General features: G+C 44.8%; 1 protein-coding gene across 5 annotated transcripts in view; it reads right to left on the bottom strand.

The window, feature by feature from the left end:
* Nucleotides 1–65: 65 nt before the first annotated feature.
* HRH1 (histamine receptor H1) overlaps nt 66–19,144 on the bottom strand; it is an 89,852-nt gene continuing 70,773 nt past the window's right edge. For all 5 annotated transcript variants that reach the window (XM_082415747.1, XM_082415749.1, XM_082415748.1 and 2 more), the window contains one exon: nt 66–9,575. In XM_082415747.1, the coding sequence (XP_082271873.1) occupies nt 8,077–9,540 (1,464 nt within the window). In that variant the 5' untranslated portion in view covers nt 9,541–9,575 and the 3' untranslated portion in view covers nt 66–8,076. The remainder of the gene's footprint in view (nt 9,576–19,144) is intronic.

The raw sequence follows: 19,144 nt of genomic DNA, 5'->3' as shown, positions 1-19,144 counted from the left end.
TGTGGATGGGTGTGGAGGAAGTGCGCACATGCGCACCCGGAGCCACGAGCCAGCCAGGTAAAGGAGCCCCTAGCACCCAGCTGAGTGGGAGGAACTTGAGCCGTGGGCAAGGCGGGGCCTCAGGAGGTGGGCTAGGACCCCTTGTGAGAGCTGATGGAGAGACTTTCTCTTATCAGATGTGGGAATGTGTGTATGCCCCTCAGGCTGTTAAAAAAGTGCTCATCCTTCTCTCCAGTGATTTCAGAGGATGACAGGAATTATCATTTCCGTTTTCCAGGAGAGGCAGCATCAAATGTATCACAGGGACCGTTAGGGAGGCAGGTGTGGAGAGACGGCCCTTTTTAATACGTAAAGGCTGGATGAAAGTCAACAGTGACCAACCTGCTCTTCCTAAACCAGGTATTATTCTCAAACCCCACCCCCACCCGCTATCAGTGGGATAAAGGTATTCATTCTAAATTCTTTACTGAGCCAAGTGCCAAGCATTGGACAGGTGTGGAAGAGACAATAGTGAGTGTAAACCTAATCTGACATGTAAGGCCGTGACTCTGATGTAACTCTATTGACTCCTATTTATTGACTATCATATTTTCATGGTTTCCCATCTTTAGTGGTCACAAAGGTCCTACAAGGTAAAGGTTATATTATCCCCATTTTACACATGAAAGAACAGAGGCTAGGAGAAGTTGTGGCTTGTTGAAGGTTAAAGAGCTTTTGGGCTAGGATTCTAACGGAAGCCTGTTTGCTAAATAAGAAAACAAATCCAGACTTATTAAGTACTTTATTCAGAAGGATTATTGCAAAGGGTGGGGGAGGGGAAGGGGCAAGACTATAGCCGTGGGGAGACCACTCCAGCCGAAAGCTCTGCAGGTGTCTCAAGGGTTATGCAAAAAGAGTTCTTCCTTCTCAGGAAGACTGAAGAAAGCTAGAGAGAACTGGATGTGGAAAAGTGGGAAGAAAGGGTGGCTTGATGCCATAGTAGTAAATCGGAGAATGTTTTACCTTGAGGCCAGTTATATGCTGGCTCAGGCTGAGGGTGGGTCAAAATTAAGGAGCCTGGGGAAATGAGAGAAGTTTAAACTTTGGTTGATCAGCATTTTGTTCTGATTGATCAGTGGAGAGCAGTAGTTCAGCAAATCATTTATAAGGTAAAGAACGGGAATTCAGAAGGACTGTGTCTAGCCTTGCCACAGGTAAACAAGGGAAGCATCTCCAAATCTTACGTAGGTCCTATGGGAATGGATGTCTCTTTGCAGTAAACCATTTCCGGAGCACAAAAGAGTGGGGGGATTTCTTCACCATCACTGTTTCTCAAGAGTGCAGGGCTCAGGTAGAATTCAACTTTGTCAACTCTTTCCATTTTATCAGGCTCCTCTCCTGCCACCGCCCCCTTGGACCGCATGCTCGGGTCACACAAAACTAATTCTGCTGTTTAAAGCACACTCTCCTCATTCTGCTCTTTTACGTCTCCATCCCTGCAGTATCCTCACTCTTCCTCTTAGTCTTCAAAACACAGTTTTGAAATGTTGGTGAATCTTAGACAAAATGTTGAAGGAAAAAGAGTCCATACAATATGATTCCACATATGGAAAGTTCTAGAATCAGCAAAACTAATCTATAGTGATAGAAGTCAGATCAGGGGTTGCCTAGGGAATAAAGGGGAGCACTGTCTGCAAAGTGCCATGAGAAACTTTCTGAGGTGATAGAAATGTTCTATATCTTGACTGAGATCGGGATGACATGGGCGTTCACATTTCTGAAAACTCATTGAACTGTACATTTAAAATGGGTGCATTTTACTGTATATATTGAATGTAATAAACTTGGTTTAAAAAAAAAAACAGTGGGGATGTCACCTCCTAGGTGAAGGCATGCCTGACATCCACCTACCCCTGTGTTTCACTTGATAAAGCACCTGTGAGGCTGAGTTGAAGTTAGTTCTTTATAAGGTTTCCTCTGCTGGACTTTGAGATCCTTGTAATGAATACATTTTTTGGAGTTTCCATCCAGCTCACAATGATTCCTGCTTCTCTGGGAACTGTTGGTCCTCCAGCCATGTTTGGACCACATGTGCCAACTGGCCCCCACCTCCCTTTACAGTTGATTGCATCAGAGGTGGATATAAGATGATTCTTCACCCTCAGCTTTGGACTTTTGAACTGATACTCACAGCAAGTAGGAATAGGAATAATTCACATAGGTCAACAGCAGCAGTCTAGCAGGAACTTCCTTGGACTCTGGTTGTTGAGGTTCCTGTGGCTGCCTTGGCTCAAGCCTTTCAGGGGTGAGGTCATCCAAAGTGTTACTGAATTCGGTTAAGAATCCGCCAGTGCAGGGGACATGGGTTCGAGCCCTGGTCCGGGAAGATCCCACATGCTGCAGAGCAACTAAGCCCATGTGCCACAACTACTGAGCCTGCGCTCTAGAGCCCGTGAGCCACAGCTACTGAGCCCTTGTGCCACAACTACTGAGCCTGTGCTCCTAGAGCCCGTGCTCCACAACAAGGGAAGCCACCGCCATGAGAAACCCATGCACCACAATGAAGAGTAGTTCCCGCTCACCGCAACTAGAGAAAGCCCGTGTGCAGCAACGAAGACCCAACGCAGCCAAAAATAAATAATTTAAAAACCAGAAAAGACATATTCACCCAAGTGTGCACTGCACCACCAGTTAAAAAAAAAAAAAGTGTTACTGGATTCCACAAAACACCCCAGTAGCCATTCACAAAGCTGGTTTCTGTCGCTTGCAACCCTGCAGTAGGTCCATGAGGTGCAAGCCATGTCTGTATGTCATCCACTGTCTCCTAAGGCCTGGCCCCAAGGACTGGCCCAAGAAGTGCTCAAAAGTGTGTGTTAAATTATTAGATGCGGTCTGGGCATCCAAAGTAGATGGTCACTTAGGTCACAGATGTGGCCTCCATGTTAGCATGGAATTAGGGTGAGGCTCAGAGCAGAAGATCTGCCCCTGCTGCCCAGCATGGGGGAGACAGACAACTGGGGCACCAAGATGATGGAGCATCAAAAAAGATGCAAGACCAGGAACCATAAAAAGGCAGAGAATGTTCTCAGACACAGTAGGGCAACGAGGCCCATGACACTTATTCAAGACCACAGAGATCCAGGTCAATGTACTTTCATCACTTGTCTTGCAGCTCAGTTGAAGACCCATCCCCCCCGCCCCAGTGGGAACCACTGCACAACCTAGACTTTGAAAGCCCAAGAAATTGTGACATGATATGCTGGCAAATTAGGTCTTAACAGCATTGTTTCTTTACAGCACTTAGAATGCGTCACAGCCAGGAGAGCCCTGCATCTTCTTCGCCTTGCTGTTAAGACTTGAATCTACCTTCTAGAAGACCCATCTTCAAAAGAGAGACAAGCGATTTTCTGCCAGCCAAGTAACCAAATGACCAATTTATCAAATGGCTAATCTGCAGACTCATGGATTTTCTAAATGGACATTTTGCTAATGTAAGCAGATAGGGTAGGGGGTCCCCAGAGAAAGAGAACTAGGCCTGGCTTTCCTGACATAAGAGAAGCCATTTTTGGCCTAAGCCATTTTGTGATCTGAGCCTGGCCACAATGCTTATCTTTGAACAGGTCTCTGTAATTAATGATCTTAAAGGAACAACAACAACAAAAAATGCAGGAACAAATGACTGTTATCAGGCAAGAGAAGCAACAACAGCAAAAATAACATATCGTTTGTAAAGACTCCCACTTCTGTTCCAATGGTAGAGACTAGCCCTGACGCACTTTCTTGAGCTGTTTTGCAGAATTTAATTCGCCCCCACCCTCAGATGCTCAACCACCAGATCAACTGGAACCTAACGGCTGATGATGTGGACCTTTTAGGACCCTTGTGACTTCATTCAACGCCCACGCTCCTTCATGAATATACATGTACCCCTAGCTTAAAACTTCCCAATTTTGCTGTTGGGGAGGCACTGCTTTGGGAAAGATCCCTGGGGTTCTCCTTACTTGCTGCAAGGAATAAATACTTCCTTCTCCTGCTCTTGGGCTTGGCTGTATCTTTTGGATTGATATGCACCATGAGGCAAACTCAGTTTTTCGCATAACACTAACTTACCAACGTCTAAAGTTTATGGCGATTTCTACTGGATGGAATGGCTTTGCAAGCTTTTATAGATTTATATGATGTTGTAGTTGATGGTTTTCATGTTGCCTTCAGAGAGGCATTTGAAAGAATTTTCTCTTTACCAAAAATTAAGGATGGCTTTATTCTTCCTTTGACTATATTTAACTTATGAACACATTAATGAAGAATATATTCTTGAATGTAGGTTTTTCTTGAGTGTATTAATATCATGCCACTCAGTTTATGCTCTGTCTCCTGCTTTTCACTTCTCCTTCTGTCTCCTTTCCCATTCCTCAGTTTCTCACTTCGTCTTCCCCTAAATGTCTCCATCTCTCTGCCTCTTAATCTCTCCCCATCTCTGTCCCTCTACACTTCATTTCCCCCTTCCTCCCTCTTCTGTTCCTTGGTGTCCCCCATCTCTTCCCCTAGATCCCTCCTCTCTGACCCCCCCAACCCCGTAACAGGGAAGAACCTTTGTATTCTATTACAAATTAATCACTAAAGGGATGTTGCCTATAGGCTTAAATTATACATAATGGCCCATCTCTGGGAACCCTGCCTCCCACGTAATGAGCATTAAGTGAAAATACTTTTGTTTAGCTCACAGGAAGCATCCTGACCAGGCCCACCTGCGAATGGCTGCAGGAAGGAAGAAATGAACACATCCCCTCTGAAGTCTGGCCGGAACTAGGACTTTATCCCCTCTCCTTTTAGTATAAAATAAGCCTGAATTCTAACTCGGGAAGATGGCTCTTTGGGACACTAGTCCACCTTCTTTTTGGTCCGCTGGCTTCCCAGATGAAGTCACCATTCCCAGCTCCCACAGCTCGTCTCTTGATTTACTGGCCTGTCCTGCAGGAGCAATAGGAGCTTGGGCTCGGTAACACCCCTGCCTCCCCTAGTTTCCTCTTATTTCTACCCCTTGTTTTCCCCTCTGTCACCTGAAGTCTCTTCACCTCTATTTCTCCCCTCTCTGCAACTTGGTCTCTCCCTGCAACAGCAGTGATCTGGGGACAAAGCATATTGAACCTTCTTCAATATGTGGCTGTGAAGAAAAACAAAAATCTGTTACTCTAACTTCACAACAATTGCAGAAAACGTCTCTTAAAAACCTCACCCAACATGCATTGCTGTAAACCTTGTAAATAGTTAAAAAGAAGCCAACATTTGGTCAATTTGGCAAATTGGTCAGTGGAGGAATTGGCTTTAAGCTCATCAGCTTTAAGCCCATAAAAAGAAACCCAAAGGGGCTTCTGAGTCTGCAAGTTTTAATCTATAATCAAGGTCTCTGACAGCCTTTTCCAAGAAGGTATTTATTTTCATATTTTGGGCAGAGAGCCTGGTTTCAACTGGATTTTGTGTAAGCCATCAGCCACTGATTCTTTCCTGAGTGGGCTAGGGCTGAGTTACGTCTGCACCATAGTCCCTTGCCTTTCATGAATTTAAGAATTAATTCAAGCATACAGACAGGCGTAGGAAGAGCAGGCTGATACCGTGGAAAGGAAGCCCATTCCACAATCAGATCTTGGACCTGGTCCTTATTAATCCCTCTGCGCTTTGGTTTGCCTGTTTGTAAAAATACAGAAATCTGCCTCACGAGGTGTTGTAGAGATTAGATTAGATAACAGTGGTAGAGAACAAAAGTATACGCTCAGTATATTTTAAAACTACTTGAGTCCCCACTGGGTACCATTCACTCTGCAAGCACCATAAACACTACACAATAATCCATGGACCTTGTTTATTATGCTTTGGCAATTTATATTGACCATTTTTTGTTCTTGTCAGATTCAAGTCCAAGTCTCGTTGACCCAAAGTCAGGGCTCGTAACCACTAGTTGCCTCAACTGTTCATCAACACCAATAACAGGCACTTAGCCATTTGTCTGCGTGGGGTAGTCCTTAAAAGTGCTCCTGGGTCCTGAGGGGTCCCGGGAAGCAACTCTTCCTGGTTTCTGACCTGGAAACAGACCAGCTGCAGGATAACCTAAACCATGATAAAAGTCTCCTTAACTCCCCCGGTTTTGAGGGAGAAGAGCTTTGGGAGATGCAAAGTAGAGAGTGAAGCTTGTTATAAAAAGTAAGTCCTTTCCTAAAGATGTTTACAAATGTGAATGTATATGTCCTTACAAAACCAAAGAGAAACCTTGTATCAGATCTTGTAACATTTGACATTACATTTCAATACATCTTCTCAGTCCAAGAGACTCAGAAAGGTAGTATTAAATCAATCAAACTTGTAACAGTATAGTTTCAAAGATCATATTTTAGGTAGGTAAAAAATCTCTCATTTTAACAGATCATGCAAACAGGAACATACGACATAAAATACCAGCTTGTACAGGCACTCCCACTAGCTACATATATTACAGTTTAGCATGAAGTTTTAAAATATAAATCATAACCAGATTGCAACATAAACACCAAGTAAAACTGCGTGTTCCCATGCCTTTGCTAGTTTTGACTTAAGAGGTTTGCCTATAAAAGAACATGATGACTCTTCTTGGATAAACAGCAAAACTCACAGATGAAAATGCACACTGTCCCTTCAAAAGTATCACCTCTGTGGCCACAAACATCTATGTCAGCTCTTCCTGCTCTCAATATACGCTTTTTTTAAAAAATAAATTTATTTATTTATTTATTTTTTGGCTGTGTTGGGTCCTCATTGCTGCACGCAGGCTTTCTCTAGTTGCAGTGAGCGGGGACTACTCTTCGTTGCGGTGCACGGACTTCTCATTGCAGTGGCTTCTCTTGTTGTGGAGCACGGGCTCTAGGTGCGTGGGCTCAGGAGTTGTGGCTCGCAGGCTCTAGAGTGCAGGCTCAGTAGTTGTGGCGCACGGGCTTAGTTGCTCCGCGGCATGTGGGATCTTCCCTGACCAGGGCTCGAACCCATGTCGCCTGTGTTGGCAGGCGGATTCTTAACCACTGCGCCACCAGAGAAGCCCTCAATATACTCCTGAGAATTGCCACCACTCTCAGGAATTTGTGTGTGTGTGTGTGCTGAATAGAACAAATTTTTGCCTTTAGTAGAAAATGTGTTACAATGAGCTGAAACCACAGGATGTTCACTCTAGCTCTCCTATAACTAGCTGTGTGATCTCAGGCACCTTATTTCACCTTGCTGCACTTCAATTTGCTTCTCTTGTACTACCACCCTCCTGTTGTGGGGTGTCATGGGGCTTAAATGACATCAACCTGGCACAGCCCTCAAGAAATATGGCTTTCTTCTCTCCACTCCCCTTTTTGGTTTTTAATGAACAACCATTTAAAAAATATTCTTTTCTCCTTGAGGGCAGCATTTAGCTTTTTTTTTTAATAGCAAAAAAGGAATTTGGGTTTGAAAATGATGGATATGCGGACTGCATAATTTCCTATCAACTCTAAGATGTGCGTGAGTGAGAAATAATAAGGCAGAATTTCCAAGGTGGTTCAAACACTGGGTCTGGAGAAAGCTGTAAAAGAGGCTCAGAGGAGAGGTGTTCTGAGAAGTGGCAGTCACAGTGGAATAGCTGTCCTGCCTCTCAAGGTGACCCCTGGCAGGGGACAGCATCTGTCTGTGTGTATCAATATAAGGTCTCTGCACAGTCGTATAGCTCCATTCCAGGAAGGCTCCAGAGTTCTGTCTACTTCTCTACTGGAACTCTACCCACGTGTCCCTTCAGTTGCCCATTAACTTGAGTCTGAAAGCTTGAATTACAATGTGAGTCTGAGGCGCCCACATTTCCCGAGGAGCAGGAGAGCTCAACCAGATCCGATTCTCTTGGAAATATTCTGCTCTCAGGGTATAGTCTCTCTGCTGACCACCGCCATCTGCTGTTCTTCCAATGGTGCCTATGAACTTTCCAAACTACCCAGCCCCTAAGGCTATTCTTTTGGCTCCAGAAAGCCCAGGTGTCTGGCAATGCACAGGCTTCCTCCTCTATTTCCTTCAGGGACATCATAAGCATCACTTAGTTACATCCCCTTGTAGCCTCCCTTAGGAGCGAATGTGCAGAATTTTCTTGAACGTCTTCTTGAAGTTCTCGTTGCACAGGGGGTAGATAAGGGGGTTCAGCGTGGAGTTGATGTAGCCCAGCCAGATGGTGAACATGTGCACATGTTGGTTACAGCAGCTCTCGCAGAAGGCAATGACCATGAAGAAGATGAAGTAAGGAATCCAGCAAACGATGAAGGCCACCATGATAAAACCCAATTGTTTGGCGGCCTTCCGTTCTCGGTTCATGTGCAACCCAGACACGTACTGTCTTGAATGTGAGCAAAGGCTCTTCCAGGTGAACTTGATATAATCCAGGCCTCTGCTAGACTCACTTTTCGATTTAGCTTTCCCGGGTGCCACCTCTGGGGGGGTGTCTGAGTCTGTCCGGGAGAAGGACTGGCTGTCACCTAGGATCTGATCCTCTAATACCTCCTTGGCCCCATGCATGTTCAGGCCCTGCTCACCCATCTCGAGCTGGCTCTGGCTCTGGTTGATGGCTACGTATTCCGTGCCACTCCCGTCTGCCTCCATCTGCGTCTGCACAATGTTCAGTGGGGAGCAATGGAATTTGTCCAGTTCTCCATCCTTCTCTTGGCTGAAGACACCTGGAGACTTTATCTCCTTCGGGTCTTGGGATGCTGGCTTCAAGACAGGTCCACCACCAGCATCTTTCGGCTTCCTTTTCAGAACCTCCCAGGGAGACTGCTTCCCTGGTTTCTTAGCACCCACGCTGAGGTCCTCTGGCTTCAGCTTATCTTCAGAGAAGGACGGGAGGGATCCACGGATGAGCTCCCGGTGCTGACAGTGCTGCTGTACAGCCTTGTAGATCTTAGCATAGAACCAGAGCATGAGCAAGGTGGGCAGGTAGAAGTTGATGATGGCAGTCACGACCTTGAACCAGGTGACATCGTAGAAGTCCGTCTCGCACTTGTCCTCCCGGTGCCCTGAGGTCTTCGACATGAAGCGATGCCAGCCCAGAATGGGAATAACCCACAGGAAGGAGAGAAACCAGGCCACCAAGATGGTGGCCGATGCTCGGGTCTTGGTACGATACCTCAGGTATCTGAGGGGCTGCTGCACAGAGCGGTAGCGATCAATGCACAAGATGAAGATGCTGAAAATGGATGCTGTGCTGGCCACATAGTCCATGGAAAGCCAAAAGAGGCAGAGAGGGCGCCCCAGGGACCACCTGGACATGAGGAGGTAGAGGATGTTCACGGGCATGACGATGGCCCCCACGATCAGATCGGCCACTGAGAGGCTGACGATGTACAGATTCCCCACCGTGCGTAGCTTCCGCTCGCTGCGCACAGCATACAGGACCAGCAGGTTGAGTCCCACTGTGACCAAGGAGATGGCGCTCAGGACCACCACCAGGGGCATCATTTGGGGGTTGGGCGTGGTGGTCTTGTTCCCCTCACACATCTTGTCTTCCAAGACGCTGGAGGAATTGGGAAGGGTCATTGGCACAAGAGTAGCCTCCAGCTATGGCTCACTCCCTGGGAGGAAAGACACAAGGATTCAGGTCAGAGCCCCGGTGATCAGTAGTCACTCGGTGCTATCACAGTGATCAAGCTAGGGTTGTATACTGTAGGGGCTGACAGACACTGCTGGTTACCTACAGCCTATATCCCCTGCTTCTTTAGCCATTCCTTCCTCCCTTCCTTCACTTGATGACTATTTACTGCATTCCTGGGCATTGTTCTAGGTATTGGGAACAGAGCAGTGAACAAAACAAAAACCTCTGTCCTCAAGGAGCTCACATTCTAGTGAGGGGAGGGGTGAGCAAAAACAAGGGGAGGTTTGTACAAGTCCCATGTTGCACATGTCCTGGGAGCTGGGCTGCATCATGATTGGTCTCAGCTGCATATGCCCCCTTGTTCCTCTTTGCCAGTGGCTGGTCTAGGAGTGGGTTTGAAACACAACTCCTAGAGGCCAAGGAAGTAGATGGGGAAGTCTCATGGCAGAGATGCGGTTCTGGAAAGTTCTTCCTCTCTGACAAATGAGCAAAACAAGTAAAAGTGTGTTTCCCACTTTCCCTCTTCTTTGTGACAGGAAGTGATGCACGGGGCTATGGCAATCATCTTAGGGCCATCAGGGAAGCACCACTGAGACGCCAGCCCAGAGACCTGTTATTACTGAGCTGCTGAACTGACCCTGGAATCATCTTCCTCAAGGCTGGTTATTATGGGAAATAATTAAATATCTTTTTTGCTTAAGTCACTGTTGTGGGAGTTTTTACTTGCATCTAAAAGCACTCCTAACCAATACAGAAGAGGTTACCAGGACACACAAAGCATGAAATAAATCTAGAAAATCTCCTTAGATGAATGGTTCTCAAATGGGAAGAGGGTTATGTTAATTGAGAAAGCATATTCATTATTTCACTTTTATGTTTGAAATCTTTTTTCGTTACATAAAATATGCAAAGTCATATGTAACAAAACCTTTGCTAGTAGGACTATACTGAAAACAGATTGGATCCTGCTATAGGTGATCCTCAATTGGGGAGGGAGGTCAAAGTAGGTATTAAAACTTCCAGAAGGCATTGTTAGATTTTTATATTAATCAAAAAGTGGTACGAGTTTAAAGAAAACTGAGAAATACTAACAGAGTGTAAATGTCTCTTTAGCAAAAACATTATTTTTACATTAAGACAAAGCCAGATAAATTCTTGAGTAGAAGGCCAAATTCTTATGATTTTTTAAAGGTAAAAAGCAAGACCCCAAATAAGCAAATGGACCTAATTAAACTTAAAAGCTTTTGCACAGCAAAGGGAACCATCAACAAAATGAAAAGACAACCTACTGAATGGGAGAAAATATTTGCAAATGATATGACTGATAAGGGGTTAATATCCAATATATATAATTAGCTCACACAACTCAACATCAAAAAAACAACGAGGGCTTCCCTGGTGGCTCAGTGGTTAAGAATCCACCTGCCAATGCAGGGGACACGGGTTCGAGCCCAGGTCCAGGAAGATCCCACATGCTGCGGAGCAACTAAGCCCGTGTGCCACAACTACTGAGCCTGCGCTCTAGAGCCCGCAAGCCACAACTACTGAGCCCGTGCGCCTAAAGCCCGTGCTCCGCAACAAAAGAAGCCACTGCAATGAGAAGCCCGCGCACCGCAACGAAGAGTAGCCCTCGCTCGCCACAACTAGAGAAAGCCCATGTGCAGCAATGAAGACCCAATGCAGTCAAAAATAAATAAATAAAATAAATAAATTTAAAAAAGAAAAAACAAAAACAAAGAATCTGATTAAAAAATGGGTAGAAGACCTGAATAGACATTTTTCCAAAGAGGACATGCAGCTGGCCAACAAGCACATGAAAAGATGCTCAACATCACTAATCATCAGGGAAATGCAAGTCAAAACCACAATGAGATATCACCTCACACCTATCAGAATGGTTACCATCAAAAAAAAAAACAACCCACAAATAACAAATGTTGGTGAGGATGTGGAGAAACGGGAACCCTTGTACACTGTTGGTGGGAATGTAAATTGGTGCAACCATTATGGAGAACAGTATGGAGGTTCCTTAAAAAACTAAAAATAGAACTACCATATGACCCAGCAATTCCACACCTGGGTATATATCTGAAAAAAAACAAAAACACTGATTCAAAAAGATAAATGTACCCCAATGTTCACAGCAGCATTATTCACAATTGCCAAGATATGGAAGCAACCTAAGTGTCCATCAACAGATGAATGGATAAAGAAGATTGTGGCATATATATATATATATATATATATATATATATATATATATGTATATATATATAAATAATGGAATATTACTCAGCCATATAAAAGAATGAAATTTTGCCATTTGCAACAACATGGATGGACTTAGAGGGCATTATGCTTAGTGAAGTAAGTCAAACAGAGAAAGACAAATACTGTATGTTATCACTTATATGTGGAATCTAGAAAATAAAACAAACTAGTCAATATAATAGAAAAAATGCGGATTCACAGATAGAGAGAAATAGTGGTTACCAGTGAGGAGAGGGAAGGGGGAAGAGACAAAATAGGGGTAGGGGATTAAGAGGTACAAACTACTGTGTATAAAATAAATAAGCTACAAGGATATATTGTACAACACAGGGAATATAGCCAATATTTTATTATAACTATAAATAACCTATAAAAATATTGAATCACTATGTTGTACGCCTGTGACTTTTACCCATAACAAATATAATATACTTCAACTAAAAAAGAAAAAAAGCAAGACCCCAAGGCATCTGATCCTTGTGGAAGGAACCCTTTCAGTTACTTTGTTGGAAAAGCACCACTTGGATAGTACGGATTTTGCTCCAGCTCTATCACTAATTTTCTGAGTGATCTCTCAGCCTGCATCTTCTCCCGTGGCATATGTGAGAGGTGGGGAGGTGATTGCTAAAGACTTTCAGGTCTCCTTTTTAGAAGCTCGCTTTAGGTGTTTTTCCAAGTTCTCCTCCAGCTCTGCACTGCCACAGCCAGGGTAGCCGTCCGACTCCTCCTAGTGTGCCTCCTCTGACTGCTTCAACAGCATCACCTTCTCTTCCTGTGACGCGGTCCTGCCCTCTGCTCCCGTCACTTCCTGCTGTCAGCCTCAGGGGTCTCACCCACTCGCCCCACTCCACTCCAGCCACTACCTCTGTCAGGACAACCCCTGAATCTGTAGCTTCAGCCTGTACCTTTCTCCACTCCTAAAGCCAACACCCAATACCTTACAGCTTCCCCTTCAGCCCTGCCCAAGTCCAATTGCTTGGAACTGTCCACAGTCACCTCGGGAAGAAGGAAAGAAGGCTAGGGCCGTATAGTCTCAGGGATTTCTATTTTTTATTTTGGTTGGGAGGAAGCAGGAAGCACTTCCCTAAAATACTCCCAGCTTGGCATTCCCCAGGTAGCTCTCACCTCCCACTTCCACAGGAGTGTCTCGTTTCTCTCTTTCCTCATCGCCTTGAGGAAATTCCTCTCTTTTCTTATTTCTCTTTTTTCTCTTTGCCTCATACACACAGAGGAAAACAAATAATTTTTTTCATTGTGCATATATACTATTTATCATTCCACAATTCTATTTGACAGAAAATGATTTGTTTTTATATAAAAATCTATGTATTTTTTTTCCTTTTTGATTAAAAAACAAGTTTTCTTGATTGAACTGAGATCACTGAAATGAAAATTAGTGTGAAATTGTTTAGTGGTGAAGTCTACTGCTGTCTGCAACTTACTTGAAATTAATCAAAAAGTAAGTTGGATGGATGATTGGTTAGAAGAATGGATAAATGAATAGATATTTGATAAAGCAAAAAGAGCAAAATGTTAATTTATGACCTGGGTGGTAGATATATGGGTGTTCACTGTACAATGCTTCTAACTTTTCTATTTCATTGATACTTTTCATAATAAAATGTGGGAGAATATATAATAGATAAACAACAAGGTCCTACTGTATAGCACAGGGAATGATATTCACTATCCTGTAATAAACAATAATGGAAAAGAATATGAAAAAGAATATGTATTTATATGTATAACTGGATCACTTTGCCATAAACTAGAAACTAACACAGCATTATAAATCAACTATACTTCAATTTAAAAAAAGGTAATATGTTGGAGAAAATTAATACAGCATAAGTTTATCTTCCTCACTTAACTATCACTATAAGCTCCCATTCTTTATCACATTTTCTCCTTCATAGCTTCGGCATGTTATTTTGCATAAAGCTAAAAGCAGAAAAAAGATCAAGAAATATTTGTTAAGTGAATAAATAAGTGAGCGAGAGGCAGAGTGCTCTGAAATATCTCAGCTCAGAACTTATTCATTCAACAGATATTTACTGGTGAAAGGTTCCTTTTCAGCTCAGTGATCTGTTTTAGGAGCAAGAAAACCCACTTTTGTTCTCTGAAACCACGCAATTCAGAAGAAAGATTCCTGGAAAGACAAGTGCAGCACCCACGTTGCTAGAGCAGCATGTGGAACTGCTGCTGGGGGCCTGGCGGGTCCCACTGGGAGTGAGGCCAAGAGGGCAGCAGGGGCGGCCACATCTGCATCTCCTGCATGTCCCACTCAGGACCCGCTGCATAATTTGCAGGGCCCAGTGCAAAATGACAAACTAAAAAATTATTAATCATTTCAAGACAGAGGCAGCAGAACATTGAACCAAGCGTGGGGCCCTCCTGAGTGCAGGACCTGTGTGACTGCCATTCTGATCTCTCTTCTCTCACCCAGACACTGAAAAGGCGCCACTCAGTGACACAGCTAATGTAAGGCACTTTCCTCTCCCTTGGGGATCTGCGTTCCTTGGCACGATCCATGAACAGTTTTCCTTCTCTAAATGCCAGAGGGATGCCAGGCACTCCAGCAGAGGGTGGAAGGTATCTGAGGACACAGATTCTCATTTCACCCCATGCTGCATAGGATGCCACACTCCCCTTGGGCTGCCCAGAGCCCATGGGGCTCTGAGGTGTCCTCTCTGGGGTCAAGGTCGAGCCTACAGAGAGGATGTGCCCCGGGGAGAGAGAACTGAACCTAAGGAGGAACTTGGGACAGGGCATTTTGAGAAGAACGAACCAGGGCACCAAGGGGTCTTTATAGTACCATGTCCCTCAAGGAGCGGGTCCTGGAAGAGAGAGTTCTCAGCCGGCTCTGCCACTCGATGGGTTGTGTGGAGCCTGGGAAAACAGCCAGATCTCCAATTTCCTCACCTGTAAAGTAGGGAAAATAGTATCACCTCCCTCCCGGGGCTGTTGGGAGCCTCAGTTGAGACAATGGGGTGGGAGAGCTCTGCTAACCCCCCGTGATGACAACTTGGTGACAAGCAGAAATGGATCCTTTCTCTCTAAGAGGCTCACGTACACAAGCAAGCCATCATTTTTGAGTTAAGGCAGTGGCTCCATTCCAAAACCAGGGAACTTCCCTGGTGGTCCAGTGGTTAAGACTCCGAGCTCCCAATACAGGTGGCCCGGGTTCGAGCCCTGGTCAGGGAACTAGATCCCGCATGCCGCAACTAAGAGACTGCATGCGCCGCAACTAAAGATCCCACATGCTGCAACGAAGATCCTGCATGCCGCAACTAAGACCCGGTGCAGCCGGGGAGCGGCGGTGGGGGAAAAGACCATGCTTATTCAAAAAAAAAAAAAATTTGCTGCAGTGGAATTTTTACTAGAGTGATTACAAGTCTAATCCAATCTGGTCCATGTGCCAGCAAATAAACAAAGGTAGCCAACAGTCCATCCACAGCCTGGGAGCGACGCCTGTGGCAGCTAAGATGGTTAAGTCAAGCTCTGGGCTTTTCAGATATCGGTTATCTGAAGCCCACAGCGAGGTCTTCTGATGATCCCAAGGTACAGAGGAGGAAACGGTGAGCTCAGGCTCAGAGGGGTGAAGGAACTTACTCAAGGTCACACAGCTAGAAGTGGTTGGTGAAGCCAAGATTCAAAACTAGGTCTAACTCAGCATTTTTCAACCTTCGCTCTACTGACATTTTGAGCTGGATAATTCTTTGTTGCGAAGGGGTGTCCTGTGCATGGCTGGATGTCTAGCAGCATCCCTGGCTTCTACTCAGTAGATGCCAGTAGCACCCTCCCCCCATTCCCAGACATGACAACCAAAAATATCTCTAGACATTTCCAGATATCCACTGGGAAGCAAAATGATCCGTAGTTGAGAATCACTGATCTAACGGAAGAATATGCCAAAGAAAACAGCTTTCAGCTCAAAGTAAGGAAGGAGTTTCTAAAAATAGATGTTATCTAACAGTGCAATGAATTGCCTCGAGAGATACTAAGCGCCCCATCACGGGAGGTATCCAAGAAGAGGTGGCTCTGGCTCCAAATCAGAAATACTCCTGCTTTCTCAGTGGCAACTGTTGGTTTTAGACAAAAGGGATTGATGGGCAGGAATTTCTGTTGACAGCCAGGAAGGGAAGGCAAGAGGAACTGGAGGATTTGGAGAGATACTACCAGGAAATGAGCCTCCTGGTGGCCTCACCCTCTCCACTTTCCTTCTCATTTCAGCAATGCTCGTCCACGGAAGGCTTGGAGCTCATTTGGGTAGTAGAATAGTGCAGCAGTTAAGAAGCCAGGCTTGGGGCTTCCCTGGTGGTGCAGTGGTTGAGAATCTGCCTGCTAATGCAGGGGACACGGGTTCGAGCCCTGGTCTGGGAAGATCCCACATGCCGCGGAGCAACTAGGCCCGTGAGCCACAACTACTGAGCCTGCGCGTCTGGAGCCTGTGCTCCGCAACAAGAGGGGCCGCGATAGTGAGAGGCCCGCGCACCGCGATGAAGAGTGGCCCCCGCTTGCCACAACTAGAGAAAGCCTTCACACAGAAACGAAGACCCAACACAGCCAAAAATAAATTAATTAATTAATCAATTAAAAAAAAAAAAAAAAAGAAGCCAGGCTTTGTAAATCAGCAAACCTCTGCTCTCATCCTGCTTCTGCCCTAATTAGCTGGGCAAGATATTTCACTTCAAGAAGCTTCAGTACTCCTCACCTCTAAAATGGGGATAAACACCTAGCACAGAGCCTGCCATATAAGAAGTGCTCATTTAAAAGCGGCTGTTGTGTTTTCTTCCATTTCTCGGTGAGTGACACACCGACCCCACAGCCAGCCCCGTTGAGCTCAGAAGAATCATCCTTGACCTCTCCCTGTTTTTCACTATGGCAGAAACTGCTAATAGTTTCCCAATATCAGTTCTCTTCTATTTAGAAATAGACTTCTGTTATTTAACTGAAAACATGGCTGCCTGGAATAAAGACTACATTTCCCAGGCTCCACTGTGGCTGGGTATGACCATGTGACTAAGTTCCAATGAAATGGAAATGGAAATGTAGTTTGCAACTTCCAGAAAGCAACCCTAAAGGGAGGATGTGTTCTTTTCTTTGGCTCTTCATTCTTCCAGCTGGCTGGAATGTTGACAGGATGAATAGAGCTTAAGCAGCCATCTTGGGACCATGAGGAAGAGGCTCAAAATGAGGAAGGTGAAGCAGTAATTTGGAAGGAGTTGAGGTCCCTGATGATCATGGAGCTGCCATACCAGCCAGAACCACATCTGGATTAGCTCGGCTTTTCTATCATGCACACCCAAACCGAATCCTAACTGATACACTGCCCCTGACTTCAAGGAATTTGTCAATTAGGATGAGAATAAAGGCAAAAGATAAACAAGCAGCATCAGAAAAATTAAATTAAAAATTCTACAATGCAACTGGGACAAGTGTGATAACTGAGGTAAGATCAAAGCAGGTGGCAGGACAGGGGAGGGAGGAACAACCTCTCCCAAGGTACAGTGGGAATGTCAAGAAGGACATCACAGAATGGGTGATGTGTGACTGGGCTTTGAAGGATGAGTAGAAGTTTGCAGGGAGGAAAGAGGAATTTAAGGATGAGTAAAAGAAAGAATAAATGTACAGAGCTGAGTTCGAGGAGCTGGGAGGGAATTGCTGGAAGTGACTGGAGCACAGAATGAGGAGTCTGGAGATGCAGGTTGGGGCCTAGGTATAAGGATTCACTTTTACCCTCTATGCCTTTGCCTGTGCTGTTTCCCCTGCCTGGAGCACCCTCTTGCCTTGAAGCTCTTAGCTGCTCCTCTTTCTGTGTTCCACAACAGTTCTAACACTCCCCTTTACATCAGCTATCTTATCATTCTTTCTTTACTTGGTTCTCTCCAACTACAAGGGGGTACCTCTAGGACATGGAGTGTGCCCACTGTTTCTGAAGGTCAACACCCAGGGCCATAAAGGGGACACTCCCTCCTTGACGGCAGGGGCCACACCTTTTCCTCGCTGCCATTCTCCTGTGCTGGCACACGATAGATGCTCAAAAGAAGTTTGCTGGATGAGCTCTGAAAAAAAGACACACACGGATAAAGCACAGCAGAAGACACAGGAAGTAGGACCTAAATGCAGAAGGTGTGGGCATATTTTTCACAGGGATCTTTAAACCAACAGAAATTTGAGATAAGATTTGTCCTATTGATGAGTATTAATACCTTCAAGCAAAATTTCTTACGTTTTCTCAGAAACCTCTGGAAATTCCTTTCATGTTAATCCAAAACATGAATAAAGATCTATGCACAAAAATGCTTACTGCAACATTATTCATGGTAGGAAATAAAAGGAAATAATCTAACATTTGGGAACTACACATATTATGGGATAGCTACAGTCGTCGATAATCACATTTATGGGGCACCAGTAATGATATGGGAAAATGCTTATGATGAAATTAAATTTACAACAGACATTGTTTGTACAATGATGTCAACTCTATTAACAGGCTTAGAGAGACAGTGAGTCTCTGCTATGTTATGTTAACAGTGGTTTCCTCGGGGTAGTAAATGATGTTTATCATCTTTGGTATTTTCCAAGATTTCAACAACGAAGACATCTTAGTTTTATAATAGGGAGAATAAGAACTAACTGCACTCCTTTTAGAAAACAAAATAAAATAGATTTATTCCACTGGAAAAAAATTTTTTTAATGTCTTCCGCATCCTTAGAACATCTTTTATTTTCTTCAGTAAAAAGTGAGAGTTTGGGATTCCTTTCTTGATACATTCTAAACTGCCTCACCCATCACTCCCCATTCCAAACTGCTCTGCCCTCTGCCCCATTTGCATTGGACGGTTATTGTGGTCAAGTAAGCCAGAACATTAAATTCTTTGCTCTAATTCTAAGAAAGAGATGCCATGCACGAGGGGGCCCCAAGGACTGCATATTCTCATCGAGTCTGTCCCGGATATCATTTCCATAAAACACCCAGGTTTATCAATGCCACTGGAAGTGGTGCAGAGAACTGAATGCAAATAGCAAAATTCCATTAGGAGCCCAGTGCTGCGGGAATGTGGCTGACTCGGAATCTAGGGCAATGCTGGGCCCGCAGTTTGCTTCTGGGTAAGACACAAGAGGCAGATGACCTTGTGGGCAGGCAGTGGCCCTGAAGATTTTTCAGGGGTGGGTGGAGGTACATATTCAAATGTCTACAGAGTCAGGCAGGAAAAGTTAGTAAGAACAGAGGACTGTGTGTGGAGCACGACAGAGTGATGCGGACTGGGG

Source organism: Balaenoptera physalus, assembly GCF_965194825.1.
Source record: "Balaenoptera physalus genome assembly, chromosome: 11".
Taxonomy (NCBI): domain Eukaryota; kingdom Metazoa; phylum Chordata; class Mammalia; order Artiodactyla; family Balaenopteridae; genus Balaenoptera; species Balaenoptera physalus.
This window is presented reverse-complemented; position numbering and strand designations above follow the sequence as displayed.